Source organism: Gadus chalcogrammus, chromosome 1 (assembly GCF_026213295.1).
Source record: "Gadus chalcogrammus isolate NIFS_2021 chromosome 1, NIFS_Gcha_1.0, whole genome shotgun sequence".
In the NCBI taxonomy this organism is placed as follows: domain Eukaryota; kingdom Metazoa; phylum Chordata; class Actinopteri; order Gadiformes; family Gadidae; genus Gadus; species Gadus chalcogrammus.
In genome coordinates, this window is record NC_079412.1 from 20,807,760 (window position 1) to 20,830,149 (window position 22,390).

General features: G+C 52.9%; 1 protein-coding gene across 1 annotated transcript in view; it reads left to right on the forward strand.

The window, feature by feature from the left end:
• Nucleotides 1-22,390, forward strand: part of lamb2 (laminin, beta 2 (laminin S)) — a 66,342-nt gene that overhangs the window by 43,145 nt on the left and 807 nt on the right. Inside the window, exons 16-36 of the mRNA XM_056595607.1 lie at nucleotides 5,338-5,490; nucleotides 6,428-6,555; nucleotides 7,065-7,197; nucleotides 7,753-7,945; nucleotides 8,851-8,994; nucleotides 9,418-9,649; nucleotides 10,726-10,889; nucleotides 11,321-11,356; nucleotides 12,790-13,014; nucleotides 13,383-13,600; nucleotides 14,010-14,106; nucleotides 14,536-14,717; nucleotides 15,258-15,448; nucleotides 15,981-16,165; nucleotides 16,440-16,681; nucleotides 17,347-17,550; nucleotides 18,310-18,454; nucleotides 19,219-19,426; nucleotides 20,558-20,699; nucleotides 20,939-21,115; nucleotides 22,029-22,188. Coding sequence (XP_056451582.1) covers nucleotides 5,338-5,490; nucleotides 6,428-6,555; nucleotides 7,065-7,197; nucleotides 7,753-7,945; nucleotides 8,851-8,994; nucleotides 9,418-9,649; nucleotides 10,726-10,889; nucleotides 11,321-11,356; nucleotides 12,790-13,014; nucleotides 13,383-13,600; nucleotides 14,010-14,106; nucleotides 14,536-14,717; nucleotides 15,258-15,448; nucleotides 15,981-16,165; nucleotides 16,440-16,681; nucleotides 17,347-17,550; nucleotides 18,310-18,454; nucleotides 19,219-19,426; nucleotides 20,558-20,699; nucleotides 20,939-21,115; nucleotides 22,029-22,188 — 3,559 coding nt within the window. The remainder of the gene's footprint in view (nucleotides 1-5,337; nucleotides 5,491-6,427; nucleotides 6,556-7,064; nucleotides 7,198-7,752; nucleotides 7,946-8,850; nucleotides 8,995-9,417; nucleotides 9,650-10,725; nucleotides 10,890-11,320; nucleotides 11,357-12,789; nucleotides 13,015-13,382; nucleotides 13,601-14,009; nucleotides 14,107-14,535; nucleotides 14,718-15,257; nucleotides 15,449-15,980; nucleotides 16,166-16,439; nucleotides 16,682-17,346; nucleotides 17,551-18,309; nucleotides 18,455-19,218; nucleotides 19,427-20,557; nucleotides 20,700-20,938; nucleotides 21,116-22,028; nucleotides 22,189-22,390) is intronic.

Here is a 22,390-nt window from a genome sequence, read left to right on the forward strand (position 1 = left end):
GTGACCTGTGTGAGCCCTTCTACTACAGAGACCCCCGCAGGGACGTCAGGGACCCCCAGGTCTGCACCGGTGAGTCAGGGGGGGGGGGTCAGAGAGAGTCACCAGTGTTGCAGCACCATACATGTGAGGTACCCTACACAGAGCGCTCAGGCCAGGGGATACCGTGCAGACATGCAGTGGAAGCAGAACCAATAAGATATGAGCTTGGTTCCTTGACTTTTTCACGTTCTGCGCTGAAGGGGAACCACCTCTCTTCTGGTGGTCCTCGTTTAGAGCCACCAGGGGTCAGAGAGTACTGGTTCATACGTGTGCTGCGGTAAAATCACAACATTTGGAAAACCCCCATTGTAACGTGACCTTTGTCTCCGCAATAAAATCCTGTTGGAGTCAGACGGGAGGCCGGGGTTTGTGCTTGTTTTGGAATTAAACCAATGAATTTATTTATATTTAGCAGACGCTTTTATCCAAAGGTTCTTACAATAAGTCCATTCGTCAGAAGAAAGAGAAACAACAATCCATCACTTTCGGTACAGCAAGAATATTCATAGAACCAAGAGAAAAGCACTAACAATAGTTAGGTTAACCCATTCCCTTTATGCAACAAAGTTAGCTAGGGTAAGATGCTACACAATGCTAAGTACTATTTTTAAGTGCAAGGACGTACAACATACAATAAGTGCGTACATCAAGTGCCAGGACGTACAACATACGATAAGTGCGTACATTAAGTGCCAGGACGTACAACATACAACAAGTGAATTAAGTGCTAGGATGTACAAACATGCAATAAATGTGTACATTAAGTGCCAGTACATACAGCATACAATATGTGCATTCATTAACCACCAGGACGTACAACATACGATGTGTGCGTCACAAGTCACTCTGAAAAAAAGAGAGTCTTGAGTTTTTAGCGCATTGTTTCTCAAAGTGCGGCCCGCGGGTAAATGGCGGCCCGCGGTGACATACAGAAAAAAATATATATATTAAAAAAAAAAGGTTGTCTTATTTTTTAAAATAATATTATATCAATATTAATTTTAACAAAAATAAACAAATATAAATAGAAAAGTCGACTCTCTCTAGCTTTCAATCCTGTTACATTTTTTAGTTTTAATCCAACTGTACATTACTTTGAAAGGATGAACCTCAGTTTCGTGACTTAGACCTCACTTGACCTCACTCCCAGAGGTCCACGGTGCAATGTTTTTTTCCCCACTGGGATGCTGACGGCGTTTCCCGCCTACATTTCTTTCCTTTGGCGGCCCTCAGTCAAATTTTGAGTTCCTAAATTGGCCCTCAGCTGTCAAAACTTTGAGAACCCCTGTTTTAGCGGAAGCTGCGGAGCGACTTCCCCATAACTGTTCCCCCCTTCCCCCCCCCCCCCCCCTGGCCCCAGCGTGCGACTGCGACCCGGACGGCTCCCAGAACGGGGGTCTGTGCGATGGCCACACAGACCGCTCCCAGGGCACGGTGGGGGGCCAGTGCCGCTGCAAGGCCCACGTGGAGGGCCCCCGCTGCGACCGCTGCCGCACCGGCTTCTTCGGCCTCAGCGCCGACGACCCCCAGGGCTGCCAGCGTGAGTACACACAGGAAGTGACGTCGGGGGCCGGCGTGGGCGCGACAACCACCCGGCTCTGATTGGTCGATCTGACGAAACCCCACCCGAGGTGGGGTTTCTTCAGATCGACCAATCAGAGCCGGGGTGGACACAGTGAGGGAGTGAGTGGGTGAGTGAGTGTGGGAGTGGGTGGGGTTTCGTCAGATCGACCAATCAGAGCCGGGTGTTCACGGTGAGTGAGTGAGTGGGGTTTCGTCAGATCGACCAATCAGAGCCGGGTGGTCACGGTGAGTGAGTGAGTGAGTGAGTGATTGAGTGAGTGAGTGGGTGGGGTTTCGTCAGATGGACCAATCAGAGCCTGGTCGACACGGATGAGCAGCGAGTGAACCCGGGTGAACGGGTGGAGTTGCACCACCTCCCTGACTCTGTAGACCCTGCACCATCAGGCGGCTGTGAAAACCTGACGGTGTTTAGACTACGGCAGGCTGAACACCGTCACCCCCACCCTAAACGTTAACGAGGGAGTAATGGCCCTTGGAGAATCGCATTCCTCTCAAGAAGTTCTAAACAAGGAGAGTTGGAAAAATCATTCTTCTATTCCTCCCTGAGGGAGATCTGTTTGAATGTGATCTCATCCTGGAAGCGTCTGTGTTTATATTAATTAGAGGACCATTTATACCACATGCCAAAACGATTACAAACCCTCCTGATAACAAAGCGCTGTCATCAGGAAATTGTGTCATAGTGTTAATGTCGTGTCATATTTTTTTAACTAATCAAACCTGAAAAATGGTTGCCGTAAATGCACTTTACATTCAGAAATCTCAAAGTGCTAAATGTTAAATGTTAAATGTTCAAAAATGTAGAGCAGGTGAAGGAACTGGTTTGAAAGTTTTAAGTCTGATTTTTGTGTACATTAATCGGGCTTTGGTATAAGACGTCATAGCGATGTAGCTGTGTACTGTGGGGACCTCCTGACCCCTGACCCCTGACCTCTGACCCCCCCCCTGTGTGCAGCGTGCCGGTGCGACCCCAGAGGGACGGTGTCGGGCCGGTCCCAGTGCGACCCGGTCAGCGGAGACTGCTTCTGCAAGCGCCTGGTGACGGGACGGGGCTGCGACCAGTGCCTGGTGAGGTCACATGGTCACCCTCCCGGGTCATGTGATCACCTTCCTGGGGTCACGTGACCACCCTCCCGGGTCACGGGATCACCCTCCCGGGTCACATGGTCACCCCCCCTGGGTCACGTGATCACCTTCCTGGGGTCAGGTGATCACTCCCCTGGGTCACATGGTCACCCTCCCGGGTCACGTGATCACCCCCCCGGGTCATGAGATCACCCACCTGGGTCACATGGTCACCCTCCTTGGTCATGTGATCACCCTCCTTGGTCAGGTGTCCAGGTCACATGACATCATCATGACCTTGATTACATGATCTGATCAATAGAAAAAAAAGGTTTAGATAAAGATTTAAATTAGGAGTAACTGGAACACAGTATGAATTTCCCAGTAAAAGGTCATTTTCCCAGTATAAACAGTAACCACTGGGTCATATGATGAGAATCTGGGTGAAATGTGGGGCTCACAGCAGCAGCCCCGGACAGGGATAGTAAAAATAATAAACATTTGAAATAAGAATAACCACTAAGACACACAGCATTGACTTTGATTGAGCTATTGTTTAACCTAACAGTCTCTCACTGGATGACGTCCTGTCTGTCCTTGTCTGTATTTTAGTGTCCTCGTCAGCTGTCTCTCTCTCTCCCCTCTCTCTCCCCTCTCTCTCTCTCTCTCTCTCTCTCTCTCTCTCTCTCTCTCTCTCTCTCTCTCTCTCTGTCTCTCTCTGTCTCTCTCTCTGTCTCTCTCTCTGTCTCTCTCTGTGTCTCTGTCTCTCTCTCTCTCTCTCTCTCTCTCTCTCTCTCTCTCTCTCTCTCTCTCTCTCTCTCTCTCTCTCTCCCTCACTCTCTCCCCACCAAGGTGTTATGTGCTGATTTAGCACCTGTTTATAACTTCCCATTCCCCGGCCCCCCGGCCCACTCAGCCAGGAATAGTAGCCAGAAATGTCATCTCCTTCCTGGCCTCAGGTTCTAAATTTAGCCCAGGGATATGCAGGCCTGTTTGGGAGAAGTGTGAGTTACAGCCGATCTAAACCGGTCTGGAGCCCGTGGGGGTCAGAGGTGAGAGGTGGAAGGTTGGCTGTGACAGACTCATGTTCAGGGGGCTTCAGCCTTAATCCTCCTCGTGAATTTCTCTCTGAGTCGGAGCGTAGCTCACTAAAAGTCCTTATTCAGTCACGAGGTCTGTACCATGTGCGGATGATTTGTCGGACAAATGAAGGTGTCCTTTTAGGTGTTCGGAGGAGACGTTGTTTGAAGCGGAACTGTAATTTGTGGTTCACACCAACTGTCATAAACCAGAGGGAGAACATGTTTACGGATGTGTAGTGATAAGAGCTCTCTGCTCTAGATACCATGTCATCAAACACAAGCTTCAGGTGTCTCTGACTCAACCGTCCATATGCTGTTGAAGACTGCATCGCACCTCCTGACCTCTGCTTGTGTCTCTCTGTCTCACTCTCTGTCTGTCTGTCTGTCTGTCTGTCTGTCTGTCTGTCTGTCTGTCTGTCTGTCTGTCTGTCTCTCTGTCTGTCTGTCTGTCTGTCTGTCTGTCTGTCTGTCTGTCTATCTGTCTGTCTGTCTGTCTGTCTGTCTGTCTGTCTGTCTGTCTGTCTGTCTGTCTGTCTGTCTGTCTGTCTGTCTGTCTGTCTGTCTGTCTGTTTGTCTGTCTGTCCGTCTCTCTGTCTCTCTGTCTGTCTGTCTCTTTCTCTCTGTCTGCCTGTCTCTCTCTGTCTGTCTGTCTGTCCGTCTGTCTGTCTGTCTGTCTGTCTGTCCGTCTGTCTGTCTGTCCTCCAGCCAGAACACTGGGCTCTGAGCCATGACCTCAACGGCTGCCGGGCGTGTGACTGCGACGTGGGAGGAGCCCTGGACAACCAGTGAGTGAAGGCCAACCAATTAACCAATTAACCAATTAACCAAAATACCACTTAAGCAGTAAGCAACATACCGATGTGTTTGCATTTTTGATGGTCTCAGACATTTTAACTTGGAGAGTTTCGATCCAGAACCGTAACGTTCTCACGGTTCCTCAGGTGTACCATGGAGAACGGGCAGTGCCGCTGCCGGAACCACATGGCGGGCCGCCAATGCTCCCAGGTGGAGTCTGGCTACTTCTTCATGGCTCTGGACCACTTCCTGTATGAGGCTGAGCTGGCCAAGATGGGACAGGTGAGACTGCTGCCCTCTGCTGGCGGACAGCGGGGTTCACTATGTCGATCACGACTACTCCAGAACCTCCGCTAGCTCATGGAGTGTTATTGTTAAGACTCAAGTGCAATCAGTAATTGTTACTTGAAAATGCTTGAAACGTGTGATTTAGCGACAGAAGAAGATCCACTAGACTCTTCATAGCCTTACTCCCCATCTTCCCACACCCCTCTTGCGCGCATATTTTATGTAGTCGTCCTTGCCTTTAAAAATAGTACTTAGCATTGTGAGGCATCTTATCTATGGAAACCTAGCAATTGTTAGAGCTTGTCACTTGTTTCTATGTACATCCTTACTGTACCGACAGCGATACAGCGTTGTTTCTCTTTCTTCTGTGATATGCACTTCGGATAAAAGCGTCTGCTAAATGCCCTGAATGTAAATGTAAGTAAACGGTTGCCCGTGCTGACTCTAACGGCGGTGCTGTGTGGTGCAGGGCTGCGTGGTGGAGCCCAGGGAGCAGCAGCCGGGCCGCCCCCCCTCCTGGACCGGGCTGGGCTTCGCCAGGGTCCCCCAGGGGGGGTCTCTGGAGTTCAGCGTCGCCGACGTGCCCTTATCCATGGAGTACGACCTGCTGCTGCGCTACGAGTCCCAGGTCAGCGTGGTAGGGGGCGCTATATGTTATTACTAATGTTACGTCATTACTAATGTTACTTATGTTATAGTGATGATGTTATACTGTAGTCCCAGGTCAGCGTGGTAGGGGGCGCTATATGTTATTACTAATGTTATGTTATTACTAATGTTACTTATGTTATAGTGAGGATGTTATACTGTAGTCCCAGGTCAGCGTGGTAGGGGGCGCTATATGTTATTACTAATGTTACGTCATTACTAATGTTACTTATGTTATAGTGATGATGTTATACTGTAGTCCCAGGTCAGCGTGGTAGGGGGCGCTATATGTTATTACTAATGTTACTTATGTTATAGTGAGGATGTTATACTGTAGTCCCAGGTCAGCGTGTTAGGGGGCGCTATACAACATATGTATTATTCACAATAATACATATGTTGTTCATGATATTATATGCGTTATTCGTATTATAATGTTTTCATCACGATATTATATGTGTAATTAATTAATGTTATTATAATATCTTAATATTATATGCTATTCATGATATGTTATGTGTTATTCATGATATTGTCATGAATTATTTGAGTTATACATAATATAACATGATATTCTGGATACGATATGCGTTGTTCATGAAATAATTTGCGTATCAACTGTGTTATTCATGTTATTCATGTGAAGTTATTCATGTTAAGTGTTATTCATGATATCTGATGTGTGATTCATGGTATTATGAGTGTTATTCATGGTAGTATACCGGTTATTCATGGTATTATACGTGTTATTAATGGTATTATGAGTGTTATTCATGGTAGTATACGTGTTATTCATGGTATTATACGTGTTATTAATGGTATTATGAGTGTTATTCATGGTATTATACATGTTATTCATGGTATTACACGTGTTATTCATGCTATGTGCTGCGTGACTAACGCTGCTGATCCCTGCCGGGGTGCAGCTGCTGCGGGACTGGGAGGAGGTCCGGGTGACGGTGGTCCGGCCCGGGTCCATCCCCACCAGCAGCCCCTGTGGGAACACCATCCCCGCCGACGACCGGCTCACCACCACCCTGCCTGCTGGATCCCGGTACACACACACGCACGCACACACACACGCACGCACACACACACACACAGACACAGACACAAACACAAGCACACGCACGCAAACGCATACACACACGTACACACATATACATACACACGCACACACACTCACGCATGCCCACGCACACACAGACGCACACGGGTATACACATACTCATACAAATGCATTCACGCACATACTAACACATGCACACACACACAAACACGAAGTAAAACACACGCACACACACACACACACACACACTAAAACACACACACAGTCTAAAACATACTAACATACACACACACGCACACTAACACATACACACACATACACACACACTAAGACATACTAAGACATACACACACCCACACACAAAGATAACCACACACTCACACACACACATAACCACACACTGACACATACACACACGCATACACGTACACACACAGAATACAGGTGAGTAACATTTTGTGTGTGTGTGTGTGTGTGTGTTTGTGCGTGTGCAGGTTCGTGGTGGTGCCCAGGCCCATATGTCTGGAGAGGGGCGTGGCCTACACCCTCCGTCTGGAGTTCACACGCTACGGCGACGCCAACAGCGTCTCTGGGGGCGGAGCCGAGACCATCCTGCTCATAGACTCTGTGAGTCACAGTGTTATATTATACATCATATATTATATCAGACAACTGTTCTTATAACAATAATACGTACCTTTCTTCAGGACCCAAGGCACTTTACATGTGGGAGTCACAGGGAGAGGAATAAAATAAAGATAAATAAAGATTTTTCTCTCCCCCTCTCGCTCTCTCTCTCTCTCTCTCTCTCTCTCTCTCTCTCTCTCTCTCTCTCTCTCTCTCTCTCTCTCTCTCTCTCTCTCTCTCTCTCTCGCCTCCCTCTCTCTCTCTCTCTTCTCCCTCTCTCTCTCTCTCTCTCCCCCCTCTCTCTCTCTTTTCCTCCCCCCTCTCCCCTTCACTCTTTCCCTCTCTCTCTCTCTCTCTCTCTCTCTCTCTCTCTCTCTCTCTCTCTCTCTCTCTCTCTCTCTCTCTCTCTCTCTCTCTCTCTCTCTCTCTCTCTCTCTCTCTCTCTCTCTCTCTCTCCCTCCCTCCCCCCCTCCCTCCCCTCTCTCTCTCCCTCCCTCCTCCCCCTCCCTCTCTCTCTCCCTCCCACCCCCTCCTCCCCTCCCACCCCCCCTGTAGATCGCCCTGCTCCCCCGCCCCTCCTCCCTGGAGATGTTCAGCGGGGGGGACGCGGGCTCGGAGGTCCGTCGCCAGGCCATGGAGCGGTACCGCTGCACGGAGGGCCCGCGGGGGGTCAGCCGCCCGCTGCTCAGCGACACCTGCGCCAAGCTCACCTCCAGCATGTCGGCCGTGATCAACGACGGGGCGCTGCGTGAGTCACCCGCCTGGGGGCGGGGCCAATGAGAGGGGGAAAGAGGTCACTCACCCCGGGGGTGGGGCGAATGAGAGGGTGAATGAGGTCGACCGCCTGGGGGCGGGGTCAATGAGAGGGTGAATGAGGTCACTCACCTGGGGGCGGGGTCAATGAGAGGGTGAATGAGGTCACTCACCTGGGGGCGGGGTCAATGAGAGGGTGAATGAGGTCACCCGCCTGGTGACAGGGTGATGAGAGGGTGATGAGGTCACTCACCTGGAGACGGGGGAAATGAGAGGGTTATGAGGTCACACACCTGGGGACGGGGGGAATGAGAGGGTGAATGGGGTCACCCGCCTGGCGACGGGGTGATGAGAGGGTGATGAGGTCACACACCTGGGGACGGAGGAATGAGAGGGTGAATGTGGTCACTCACCTGGGAACAGGGTGAATGACGTCTCTCATCTGGTGATGGGGTGAATGAGAGGGTGAATGCCATCATTCACTTGGTGAAGGTGGGCTGCCCATACCGGAGCTGTAACAAATATGTTTATGAATACTTCCGTGTATTAAGACATGTTTGTTAATACATATATCTATTAGTGCTGCAAAGCGCTTAAAATATTTAATCGTGATTAATCGCATTAATGTCATAGTTAACTCACGATTAATCGCGAGTAATCGCAAATTTTTTGTCCCATTTATTTTTCTCATTTTAATGCTCTTATCAACATGGTGAAGTGCATGGGCTTGCCTTTAAATTAATAAATTTGCGTTAATCGCGCGATAAAAAAATTAACGCCGCTAAAATTGGTTTGCGTTAACTCCGTTATAGCGCGTTTAACTGACAGCACTAATATTTATTAATACATATGTGCATTGATACTTGTTTGTTGACTCATGTGTTCATGTGTCCCCCTCAGCCTGTAACTGCGACCCCCAGGGCGCGGCCAGCTCTCTGTGTGACGTGCGGGGGGGCCAGTGTCGCTGCAGGCCCAACGTGATTGGCCGACGCTGTGACCAGTGTGCTCCAGGGACCTATGGCTTTGGCCCATCCGGATGTAAAGGTGGGACCTCTATGGTGATAGGCTGCAAACATTGACTGAATAGACTGGGATGTATCACCGCTATCACACAACAAAACTGTTTGTGTGTCCAACAAAAAATAGTAACATGTTAATAATATGCTCTTTATAAACTCATGCTGGATCAATACATATCGTTCCTGATCTGTCCCATGTTTAAAAATGCCCAGAAATCGTAAATTAATGTTTGTATACATTGTTATCATCAATTATTATTATCATTATGTATGAATAATGATTTGTATTGGTTATTAATTAGTTATGAAACATACAAATAGCGCCCTCTGGTGTCCATAAAAACACAACACACTCAATTCTAAACTTCTAAACTCCCCTCTCCTTTCCCTCTCCCTCTCTCCCCTCCCCCCCTCTCCCCCCTCCTTGCCCCCCCTCCCTCCCCCCCAGCATGCGGCTGCAGTGTGGAGGGCTCCTCCTCGCGGCTGTGTGACGGCTCCAGCGGTCAGTGCGCGTGCCGCGCCGGGGCCTTCGGTCTCCGCTGCGACGGCTGTCAGAGCGGCCACTGGGGCTTCCCCCACTGCCGGCCCTGCCAGTGCAACGGCCACGCCCTGCAGTGCCAGCAGAAGACAGGAGCCTGCATCGACTGCAGGGCCAACACAGGCGGAGACCAGTGTGACAGGTGGGGGAGGAGGAGGAGGAGAGGGAGGAGGGGGAGGAGGAGGGGGAGAGGAGGAGGAGGAGGAGGAGGAGGAGGAGGAGAGGGAGGAGGAGGAGGAGGAGGAGAGGGAGAGGAGGAGGAGGAGGAGGAGGAGGAGGAGGAGGAGAGGGAGAGGAGGAGGAGGGGGGAGGAGGAGGAGGAGAGGGAGAGGGAGAGGAGGAGGAGGAGAGGGAGGAGGGGGAGAGCAGGGGAAAGGAGGAGGAGAGGAGGAGGAGGAGGAGGAGGAGGGAGGAGGAGGGGGAGAGCAGGGGGAGAGGAGGAGGAGGGGGAGGAGGAGGAGGAGAGAACAGAGGGGAGAGGGGAGAAGGGAGAGGTGGAGGAGGAGGAGAGGGAGGAGGGGGAGAGGAGGGGGAGAGGAGGAGGAGGAGGAGGGAGAGGAGGAGAGGGAGGAGGGGGAGAGGAGGGGGGGAGGAGGGGGGGAGGAGGAGGAGGGAGAGGAGTAGGAGGAGAGGACAGGGGAGAGGAGGAGGAGGGGGAGGAGGAGGAGGAGAGGACAGAGGAGAGAGGAGGAGGAGGAGGGGGGAGGACAGAGGGGAGAGGAGGAGGAGGAGAGGGAGAGGAGGAGGGGGAGGAGGAGGAGGAGAGGACAGAGGAGAGAGGGGGAGGAGGAGGGGGGAGGACAGAGGAGAGAGGGAGAGGAGGAGGAGGAGAGGACAGAGGGGAGTGGAGAGGAGGAGAGGAGGAGGTGAGGGAGTGGGGGGGAAGGAGAGGAGGAGGTGGAGAGGTGGGGAGTAAAGGAGGAGGGGGAGAGGAGAAGGAGGGAGAGGAGGAGGAGGAGGGAGAGGAGATGATGAGGATGATGAAGAAGTTGTTAAGGTTGATTATGTTGAAGCGGAGGTTATGGGTGTAGAAGATGATGAGAATGGTGATGAAGAAAGATGCGGGGGTTGAGCATAGCACTGGTCAGGGAATGAAGGGCCGGTAGGTGGCATCACCCCCTCATAGTTAGACTCGTGTAAAAACTATTATCAAACTGGAAAAGTCGGAACAGCTCTTTCACCTTCATGGGGTTCCCAACGCTGTCATTGTGTCTCAAGGTGTGCCGACGGTTACTACGGCAACCCCTCTCTGGCGTCGGGCAACCATTGCCGGCCCTGCCCATGCCCGGACGGACCCAACAGCGGGCGTCACTTCGCCGACTCCTGTTACCAGGACAACCACAACGGACAGATCGTCTGCAACTGTATCCAGGGTTACACAGGTGAGCCTCCTGAGCTCTGTGGGAGGCTGCTTCCCTCCTGTCCTGTGTGCATTAAGCTCCTCCCCCTTCTCATCCTTTAGATGAGACTCAGCCTGTGAGCTGGTGAATGAATGAGTGAGGTCAGTGGTTCACCTGGAGCCTGTAACGCATTGCTGTAAACCGTGTTTTGGTAAATGAAGGGCTGATTGTTATCCATGCCGTGCCCTCGAAAAAACAAACAGACTACCACCGTGTTTGTCCCAAGAACGAATAGCAACGCTGAACTGCTGCAGTGTATCGAGGGTTAACGACGTCCCATGGAGACGCTAGGTCTGAACGGAGATGAACCAATGAATCACCTGACGGACCGTTTCTGGGAAGTCTAAAGTGGTGGAACGGTGGACAACAGTAACCCGCTGTTTCCTCCCTCTCCTGTCCTGCCGTCGGCACAGGGATAGTTAAACGCTCTGGAAAGACCATTTTTAAGCGTGAGTAATGGTGGTGGTGACCCCCCCCCCCCCCCCCCCCCCTGCCCCCCTGCCCCCCTGCCTCACCCACGCCTCACCTCCACCCCTAGCCTCCCCCCCTTCCTCTTGCATGGGTGCAGCAGATCCCCCCCCCCGCCCACCCCCCCCACTCCCCTGCCTGTTGGGGCACTTCCTGTCTGTGTGGAAGACCTGGCTCTGAAAACATGCAGCCACATTGCACACACCTGGATTATATTTACATTCAGGGCATTCAAAGCGGACGCTTTTACCGAAAGCGACTTATAGAAACAAAGAGAGAAACTACAATATATCTCTGTCGGTACAGTAAGGATGTTCATAGAACCAAGTGCCACGCACTAACAATCGCTATAGGTTAACCCATTCCCCGTGTACAACAAAGATAGCTAGGATAAGATGCTACATGATGCTGAGTACTAAGTGCAATTAGTATGGTTAAAGTTGATGCTGATGTTTGTGTAAAGATCAGCCACAGCTTAAGACCCTGAGCCAGAGCTACGATTCTTCACTGTTAATAAATGCTGCCCCGTGTGGTCAGAGGTTTGAAGTGCACCTGGGCTAGCTTCTGATGAACCCACGGGTCAAACCCACTATCCAGAGGGCATTGCCTCTCAGTTTCATCTACAGACGTACAGCTATCAGTGGAGCGTGCAGTGCTCCTAGAATCCTGCTGAATCTGTGTTATTCTAATGTTCATAAGTCACGCTATAACGTAGAAATAGAGGTACATGTTTTGTGGCACAAACTATGGTCTTGGACACGGCGTTGAATTTGTTTGGATGTTCATTCATGGCAGGGTTTCTGGGTCGATCTAACGCAAGGATACAAAACAAGATTAAGACCTTGTTTTGCATCCTAGCGTTAAAACCTAGCAAGATTAAAACCTAGTGAAATAATATTGACGGTTGCTGTGATGACTAATAGTTAGTTAACTCAAACAAGCGGAAGGCTCCCGTTGAGTAGGAGTAACATAGTGATCACACGCTTAATGCTCGCCAGCCAGTAGTTATTCACTCATAGAGGCATGGCAGTACCGTTCACTTTGTGCTTCAACTTTGAGAACTATCTGGGAAATCTCCTCAGACACCTTTCTGGCTCAAACCAAATCCAGAGGCCAAAACCTGCAACTTTCATTAAAAATCGACCCATCTTAAAGGGGTGATATTATGCCAACAGTGAATAGCCTTCATCAACTAGGTGTATGATGGATAGATCAGTCTACCAGCCTACCCAGTGGACTGTAGCAAATGTTTCTTATCCATCCATCATACATCTAGGTGGACCCGCCCACTTGTGATGTCACTAAAACACAGGAAGAGGCAGATTTTCCTTACCTGGTGGCATACTTCAACCCTTTAACCAAGCGACGACATCCCGGCTCTCACCCCTGTCCCCCCCTCCCCCCTCCTCCAAAGGCGCCCGGTGCGACGAGTGCGCCCCCGGTTACCACGGCAACCCCTCGGAGCCCGGCGGCCGCTGCAGGCCCTGCCAGTGCAGCAACAACATCGACATGTCGGACATGGGCTCGTGCGACCGGCGCAGCGGCGAGTGCCGGAAGTGCCTCTACAACACCGAGGGGCCCAGCTGCGGCATCTGCAAGAGCGGTTACCACGGAGACGCCTCGCGGCGCAACTGCAGGAGTGAGTGACGGGCGGCCGGGCCGCACGATGGCATGAGGAGGAGGAGGACGTTTGTATTATTAGATTTGATTACGTCAGGATCAAAATATGTTTATCAAGGTAAAAAGAGGCTGAAGATGTACAGTGTGTCTGAGGAACGTCTAAGGGATTGGTTTACTTGACTTAGATTTAGATCATTTTATTTACTGTCACACGGCTGATATTCTACCCTCAAAATGATATCAATTTTCTATAATATCCGTCCTCTCTCTCCCCTCTTTCTCTTTCCCTCTCTCTGTCTCTCTTCCTCTCTCTCTACCCCCCTATCCCCCTCGATCTCTCTCTCTCTCTCTCTTCCCCCCCCCCCCCCCCCCCCCTCTCTCTCTCAGAGTGCACGTGTAACTTCCTGGGGACGACCAGCAGCCAGTGCACGGAGCGGGATGCGTGTGTGTGCCAGCGGTCCTCGGGCCAGTGCCAGTGCCTGGACAACGTGATCGGGCTGAGCTGCGACCACTGCGCCCCCGATCACTGGAACCTGGCCGGGGGGCGGGGCTGTGAGACCTGTGGGTGTGACCCCCACAACTCCGTCAGCTCCTCCTGCAACGAGGTGTGTATGTGTGTGTCTCCATGTGTGTGTTTATGTGTCTATGTGTGTGTGTGTGTGTGTGTCTCCATTTGTGTGAGTTTGTGTATGTGTATATGTGTGCCTCCATGTGTGTGTTTCTCTCCGTGTGTGTTTGTCTCCTTGTGTGTGTGTTTGTGTGTGTGTGTGTGTCTGTGTGTGTGTGTGTGTGTGTGTGTGTGTGTGTGCGTGTGTGTGTGTGTGTGTGTGTGTCTCTCTCTGTGTGTGTGGGAGTGTGTGAGTGTGTGAATGTGCGTCTGTGTGTGTGCGTGTGTGTGTGTGTGTATCTGTGTGTGTGTGTGTGTGTGTGTGTTTGTGTGTGTGTGTGCGTGTGTGTTTGCATGCCCCTGCGTCTACAGAGCGTAACACAGTGTTTCTCCTCCCCTGCTGGCAGTTCACTGGCCAGTGTCAGTGCCGTGACGGCTTCGGAGGAAAGACCTGCACAGACTGCCAGGAGAAGTACTGGGGAGACCCCAGGACCCAGTGCAGAGGTAAGGGGGTGCAGAATGGAGAACAGTACTGTACTGTCATCAAGGATTGGTCTGATCCTTTTATCCACACTTGCTAGTGAGGCTACGAACAATCAAAGCATGCATTCAAAATTGGAGAAGCTACAATAAAAAGTACTACCTTAAAGGCTCACCTTTGTTTCCTTGCATATATTCGATATAGTTACAGTACAGATAGATAGCGTAGACATATATTGTGAGCACCCAGACATTCCATCCATACAACATGTTACCAGATTGCAGTATATTAATCCCTCTCTCCCTCTCTCCCTCCCTCTCCTCTCCTCCCTCTCCTCTCCCTCCATCCCTCCCTCTCCTCTCCTCCCTCTCCTCTCCCTCCATCCCTCCATCCCTCCCTCCCCTCTCCCTCCATCCCTCCCTCCCCTTCCACCTCACCCCTCGTCTCCCCAGCCTGTGACTGCGACTGGCGGGGCATCGAGTCGGCCCAGTGCGACCGGGCGACGGGCCACTGCGTGTGCAAGCAGGGCGTGTCGGGGGTGCGGTGCGACCAGTGCGCCCGAGGCTTCTCTGGTCTGTTCCCCGCCTGCCAGCCCTGCCACCAGTGCTTCGGGGACTGGGACCGAATCGTCCAGGTACTGACTGGGACCAACCCAGTGGTTTATTTACTCGGCTGGCTACTTGCTGCTGTCGAGAGATCATTTCACTGAGACCCTACTCAAACATACCAAAGGTCCCACAGCCAATCAAAGGGCTGCCTCAGGATCTCTGAGGTCTCCTAATCCACCTACACCCGAGTTTACGCAGCCACTTCTCTGAGAAAAAGAGAAAGTACTCTCGAGTGATCCAGATATCGATTCAGCAACGTCAGTTACGTTACGAGGGCGGCATGGGGCTCATGAGGTGGAGCGGGTCGGCTGGTGACCGGAGGGTTGCTAGTTCGATCCCCGGCTCCTCCTAGCTGAATTTCAAGGTGTCTCTGAGCAAGACACCTCACCCTAACGTCTCCCGACGAACTGGCTGTCGCCCTGCGTGGTTGACACCGACGTCTGTTTGTGGATGTGCGCATGAACCTGTTAATGTTAGGCGATACTGTAAAGCGCTTTGAGTGGCCACTGGTTAGAAAATCGCGACATAAAATGCCGTCCATTCACCATTAACCGTTTACCTTCCAGGACCTGGCGGTTCGCACCAAGACCCTGGCGGGCCGGGCCCATGAGATCCAGAGCACGGGGCTGACCGGGGCCTACGAGAAGGCCTTCCGGGACCTGGAGGAGAAGCTGGCCCAGGCCCAGGGGATCGTCAACGCCCGCAACGCCACCGCCACCGCCGTGGGAACCCTGATGGAGCTCATCGAGGACCTCAGGTACTGGGACCCGCTGGCCGCCTGGTGACTGGGAGGGTTGCTGGTTCACCGTAGGCTGGTGCTTGAGCAAGGCACATGGGTTTGATCCAGCGAGATACCTTGGTTTTAGAAATATAGGATGGCGCTTTTTATTGATCTGAGCCGGTTCAGAGCGAGGAAAGAGGAAGGCACTTAGGGGGGGGCATTGGTGTGAGGTACTGCCTTGTCATTCATGGACACAAGCCGTCACACATCATCTTGCGCATTTATTGTATGTTGTACGTCCATGCACTTAAAAAAAGTACTAGCATCTTATCCTAGCTCTTTGTTGCATACGGAGAATGGGTTAACCTAGCGATTGTTAGCGCTCGGCACTTGGTTCTTTGATCATCCTTACTGTTCCGAACAGCGATACATTGTTTATAACAAACACACCTTTGTTATCTTGCTTTTAATAAAAGCGTCAGCTAAATGCCGTAAATACAAATGTGAGGCTGTACCTGGAGAAGCATTGTCTCCATTCACACGTTATCTCTTGGTTCCCACCCCGCAGGGCTCAGATCGGCGAGACCACGGACACGCTGAACCGCCTGGAGGGGGATCTGACCATGGTCCAGGACAGCAACTCTGAGGCCAGCAAGGAGCTGAGTGCCCTGGAGAGAGAGGCCAAGGCCCTGAACCTCACCTCAGAGCAGCTCCACAGGCAGCTGGACGTCCTCAAGAACTCCAACTTCCTGGGTGAGCGGCGGGGGTTAGCGTGTTGTTACGAGGGTTAAGAGGACTAGCATTTGGCTCAGGAGGTATTGCGGGTTGGCTGGTAACCGGAAGGTTGCTAGTTCGATCCCCGGCTCCTCCTAGCTGAGTGTCGAGGTGTCCCTGAGCGAGACGCCTCACCCTAACTGCTCCTGACGAGCTGGCTGTCGCCTTGCGTGGTTGACACCGCCGTGTGTGAATGTTCGCATGAATGGGTGAATTAGCTTCCAACCGTCACTTCCTGTGTTTTCTTCCTCAGGGGCCTATGACAGCATCCGCAGCTCCTACAACCGGTCACGTGACGCGGAGCGCCGTGCCAACGAGTCCACGACCACCCGGCCCAGCACCGTCAGCCAATCGGCGGACATGCGCCGCCGCACCGAGCGCCTCATCACCGCCAAGAAGGACGACTTCAACCGCAAGAACGCGGCCAACAAGCGGGCCCTTGGGGACCTGAACGGCCGCGTGCAGGGCCTGGACATGAAGAAGATCAACGAGAAGGTGCCCTGCTGCTCTCTGGACGTTAAATATAAACTTTACATTAGTGTTTACAGGGGAATGATGACTGGGGAGATAACCGTCAAACATGGAGCCATTCAATAGTGACCATTTAAAGAGAAGTTTGTTGTGTTGTAATAGTAAACGTAAAGTTATTTGTACTTGCAGATATTAATTGTACCAGATGCTTAAATAGATACATTTACATTCAGGGCATTTAGCAGACGCTTCTATCCAAAGTGACTTACAATAAGTACATTTGTCCGAAGAAATAGGCACAACAATATAGCACTGTTGGTACAGTAAGGATGTTCATAGAACCAAGTGCCAAGCACTAACAATCGCTAGGTTAACCCATTCCCCGTATCCAACAAAGATAGCTAGGAAAAGACGCTACACGATGCTAAGTACCGTTTAAGTGCATTGACGTACAACATTCAATAAGTGCGTAAGAGGGTGGTGGTGGTGGGGGGGGGGGAGGCTACGCAGAGTCCAGGTGAACTCTGAACAAGTGAGTCCTGAGTCTTTTGCGGAAGCTGGTGAGCGACTCTGCGGTCCCGACATACAATGCATGTCCTCCCCTCACCACCGAATGCCTCTTGAACGTTGGTCCTGGGACACGAACACATCAATAACCACGCCTCCCGACCCCCCCCCCCCCCTGGCAGGTGTGCGGGGCCCCCGGCGACGCCCCGTGTGCAGACAGCCCGTGCGGGGGCGCCGGTTGCCGTGACGACGAGGGGAAGCGGCGCTGCGGAGGCCTGAACTGCGCCGGGGCGGCGGCGGAGGCCGGGCGGGCCCTGGAGAGCTCCCGGCGGGCGGAGGAGGAGCTGAGCAAGGCCATGGGCGAGGTGGAGGGGCTCTTCTCCAAGGTGGGGGGCCGGTCGCCGTCCTCGGGGAACGTGGGGGGGGGTCGTTTGAACATTGAGGACCGCTTTAAAAACATTTAGGACCTTTTCTGTTTGACACTCGTCATGTGATAACCTTCGACTAATGCCTTTCCTGTCCCATCATGGTCTATTGGTTTTAATGTTTTGGCTTTTTAAGTGGGGCGGGAAAGGTTATGGGTTCGATCCCCAATGTCCAGTCTACTTGTAGGCATCCCAGAGCAAGATGAACCCTGACCCCTACCAGCTTCTTAAGGACCTGTCTAGCCCCTACCCTACCTACCTTCATGACCTGTCTCTACTGTCTAACCCCTACCTACTCCTTAAGGACCTGTCTCTACTTTCTAAACCCTACCGGTTCCTTAAGGACCTGTCTAGCCCCTACCTACCTTTATGACCTGTCTCTACTGTCTAACCCCTACCTGGTCCTTAATGACCTGTCTCTGTACTGTCTAACCCCTACCTGCTCCTTTATGACCTGTCTCTACTGTCTAAACCCTACCTGCTCCTTAATGCACTGTCTCTACTGTCCAACCCCTTTGAAAGTCCTGCTTAATGACTTAATAGTGAATAGGTTCCTTAAGGAGACAGTTAATAGTAACTGCTATTAGTAGATAGTTAATAACAAATATAGAGGGAGGTCTTCTCCACAGACTGTTGTTGACTAGATGCTAGCGAGAGCTAAACAGGTGGAGGAAGCCAATCTGACCTCTCCCCTCTCTCCACCCGGGTCTCCTCCACCAGGTGGCGGAGGCCAAGAGCAGGGCGGAGGAGGCCAAGGGCCAGGCGCAGGCGGCGCTGGACCGAGCCACGGCCACCAAGAACAAGGTGGAGCGCTCCAACAACGAGCTGAGGGACCTCATCAAGCAGATCAGAGAGTTCCTCACGCGTGAGTCCCCGGGGGCAGAGGTTCCCCTCACACCCTCACACTATCATCTACATCACAGAGCCTGTAGGCAGAGGTTCCCCTCACACCCTCACACCATCATCTCCATCACAGAGCCTGTAGGCAGAGGCTCCCCTCACACCCTAACATCATCATGTACCGGTACATCATAGAGCCTGTAGACAGAGGCTCCCCTCACATCATGCAGGCATCATCGAGCCCGTAGGCAGAGGTTCCCCTCAAACCAGTCTGCCCTGACTCTCTGTCCCAGGATGGCACTTCTTATAACAATGTAATCATCGAAGTATACGAATGAGGATGATAGAACAGGATGGTCGATGCAGTACTGGTAAGGGTGTTCAACTCCCAGCCGGAAGCTACGGGGTTTGATCCCCAGTGTCCTCAGTCTTCCAGTAGGCATCCAAATGCCTGCTAGACCCGGCAGTGAAGAACACCCGCCAGGTCGAGCTCATCAAGGAGTCTTCCCCACATAATGTTGGAGGGTCTGAGAGGCAGGTCATGGTCGGGTCTGGGACACTTCCTCTCATCCTTCTCAGTCCATTGTCAGGAGAATAAGAGAACCAGAGCTTCTCCTGACCATCATCCATACATCACGCCTTTGGATTTGTCGTAGAGCGTCGAGACTTTAACCGTAACGAGGTGCGATTAAAACACAACGTACTTGGCTATGAGAAGCCCCGTCCCCCCGTCCCCCCGTCCCGGCACCATCTCACCGGGGGGGGGGGGGTCCGCTTGTGTGCCTGCAGAGGAGGGGGCGGACCCGGACAGCATCGAGGCGGTGGCCAACCGCGTGCTGGAGCTGTCCATCCCGGCCTCGCCCCAGCAGATCCGACACCTGGCGGAGGAGATCAAGGAGCGCGTGCGCAGCCTCTCCAACGTGGACGCCATCTTGGAGCAGACGCAGGACGACGTGCGCAAGGCGGAGCAGCTGCTGCTGGACGCCAAGAGGGCCAGGTGACGCTCCCCTCTGATTGGTTCATCCCCCCCCCCCTCGAACCCTCTCAACCAATCGCTCACTCTCTCGCTTTCTCACTCTTTTGCCATCTTCCTCTCCCTCTCCCTCTCTCTCTCTCTCACTCTCTTGTTCTCTCACTCTCTAGCTCTCTCTCTCTCTCTCTCTCCCTCTCTCATCCTTCTACCTCTCTTGCTCTCTAGCTCTCTCTCTCTCTCCCTCTCTCACCCTTCTACCTCTCTTGCTCTCTCACTCTCACTCTCTTTCTCAACATCTCCACCTCTCTCGCTCTTTCTCTCGCTCACCCTCAACCTCAATCTCACTGTAACCCTCTCTACTGCTCTCTCACTTTCTTACCCTCTCTAACTCTCACTCTCACAATCTCTACCGCTCTCTCACTCTCTCTCTCTCACTCTCTTGTTCTTTCTCTCTCTCGCTCTCTTGCTCTCTCTCCCTCTCTCATCCTATCTACCTCGCTGTTTCTTTCGCCTTTGCTCTATACTAACTCTACCTCTCACTCTCTCAACCGCTCTCTCACTCTCTCTTGCACTCTCTCCCGCTCTCCTGCTCTTTCTCGCTCACTCTCTCTGCCCCTCCCTCCCTCTCTATTTATGTCATTGTTGGACTTCACAATATCATGAGTGCATTCTTGTTCAGCCAAGTGGGAGTTGAATGCCATGCTTGGATGGATTTAGAAGGTTTCTGTTTTTATTTCAAGCAGCATTCGTTAATTTTTGACCCAAAGAAGGAACTCTATATAAGGGAAGGATTCTTATAAACAAACTCAATGTTATGAGTTCAGGGCAGGCAAGCTAACAAGAGAGAGGATCTAATGTCAACATTACCTCTGAGGCTGCTGAAAGGACTCTTCTGTAGAGGTGGAGGGTGTTAACAAAACTGTGTGTGTGTCTGTGTTTGTGTGTCTATGTACGTGTGTTTACGTTTGTGTGTGTGTGTGTGTGTGTGTGTGTGTGTGTGTGTGTGTGTGTGTGTGTGTGTGTCTGTGTCTGTGTCTGTCTGTCTGTCTGTCTGTCTGTCTGTCTGTCTGTCTGTCTGTCTGTCTGTCTGTCTGTCTGTCTGCGTGCGTGCGTGCGTGCGTGCGTGCGTGCGTGCGTGCGTGTGTGCGTGTCCAGGCACAGTGCGGAGGGGGTGAAGACCACCACGGAGACGGTGAAGCAGGCTCTGCTCGACGCCAAGACGGCTCAGGCCACCGCGGAGGAGGCTATCGCCAGGGCCAAGTCCGACATCGGGGACACTGAGAACCGTCTGGCACAGGTAACCGCCTCTCTAATGGCCCAGGTAAACCCCCCCCCCCTACTGGCCCAGGTACCCCCCCCCCCCGCCACCTAGTGTTCCAGGTAACCACTACTGGCCCAGGTACCCCCACCTGTAGTTGCCCAGGTAAACACCCCACATCCGACGTTCACCGAGGAGCGATCTTCCTACACGCCCTTTGACCCCCCGTCCTCCCCCGATGACATCACACGTAACCTGGGTGACCCCTCGGTCCGCAGATCGAGTCGGAGACGTCCAACAGCGAGAAGGACCTGCGGGACGCGGTGGAGCGGCTGGGCACCCTGGGCCAGCAGATCGACGCCCTGAAGAACAAGAGGGTCGGCAACAACATGGCCGCCGCCCGCGCCGAGGAGACCGCCACCATGGCCCGCGACAAGGCCAACGAGGCCAAGCAGGTGAGTGTGTGTGTGTGTGTGTGTGTGTGTGTGTGTGTGTGTGTGTGTGTGTGTGTGTGTGTGTGTGTGTGTGTGTGTGTGTGTGTGTGTGTGTATCAGACAGACAGACAGACAGCCAGACAGCCGTCCGTCCGTCCGTCCGTCCGTCCGTCCGTCCGTCCGTCCGTCCGTCCGTCCGTCCGTCCGTCCGTCCGTCCGTCTGGCCGTCTGTCCGTCTGTCCGTCTGTCTGTCTGTCTGTCTGTCTGTCTGTCTGTCTGTCTGTCTGTCTGTCTGTCTGTCTGTCTGTCTGTCTGTCTGTCTGGCTGTCTGGCCGTCTGGCTGTGTGTGAGTGAGTGAGTGTGCGCCTGAATGCACACAGGACTTGCACTTTTTGTTTCTTGCAAACTTACGACGTAGGAGGATGATGTTGTCGATCTGTCCAGATCTGTTTACATGATAGTTCAATAGGATGCCCTTCGACGACTTGCTAATTCAGGATTAATGAATGTCAGGGGGTCAGAGTTTTTGCTCCTCATGTCCTGAAGAGACACACGAGGGGTTTCCCCCCAGGATCGTCCTCCCCAGGGGGAAGAGTCCTCCTGACGCCCTGTGCCTCCCTACTCCCCCCCTGACGCCCTGTGCCTCTCCCTGCTCCCCCCCTGACGCCCTGTGCCTCCCTACTCCCCTCCCGCCGCCCTGTGCCTCTCCCTACTCCCCCCCTGACGCCCTGTGCCTCCCTACTCCCCCCCTGACGCCCTGTGCCTCCCTACTCCCCCCCTGACGCCCTGTGCCTCCCTACTCCCCCCCTGACGCCCTGTGCCTCCCTACTCCCCTCCCGCCGCCCTGTGCCTCTCCCTACTCCCCCCCTGACGCCCTGTGCCTCTCCCTACTCCCCCCCTGACGCCCTGTGCCCTGTGTCCGGCCCCTCCCCAGATCCTGGAGGGCCAGCTGACGGATAAGTTCCAGGAGGTGCAGCAGCGGGTGGACACCAAGGCCCGGGCGGTGCAGGAGGCCAGGCAGCGGGCCGAGGGCCTCCGCGACCAGGCCAAGGAGCTGCTGACCGACGCACAGAACAAGCTGCTCAGACTCGCAGGTGGGTGGGGGGGCTGGGTGAGGGCTGGGTGTGTGTCTGTAGGTGGGTGGGTGTGGGTGTTGTGGTGTATGTGTGGGTGTGGGTGTAGGTGTAGGTGTAGATGTGTGTGTGTGTGTGGGTGTAGATGTGTGTGTGTGTTGGGCTGTGTGTGTGTGTGTGTGTGTGTGTGTGTGTGTGTGTGTGTGTGTGTGTGTGTGTGTGT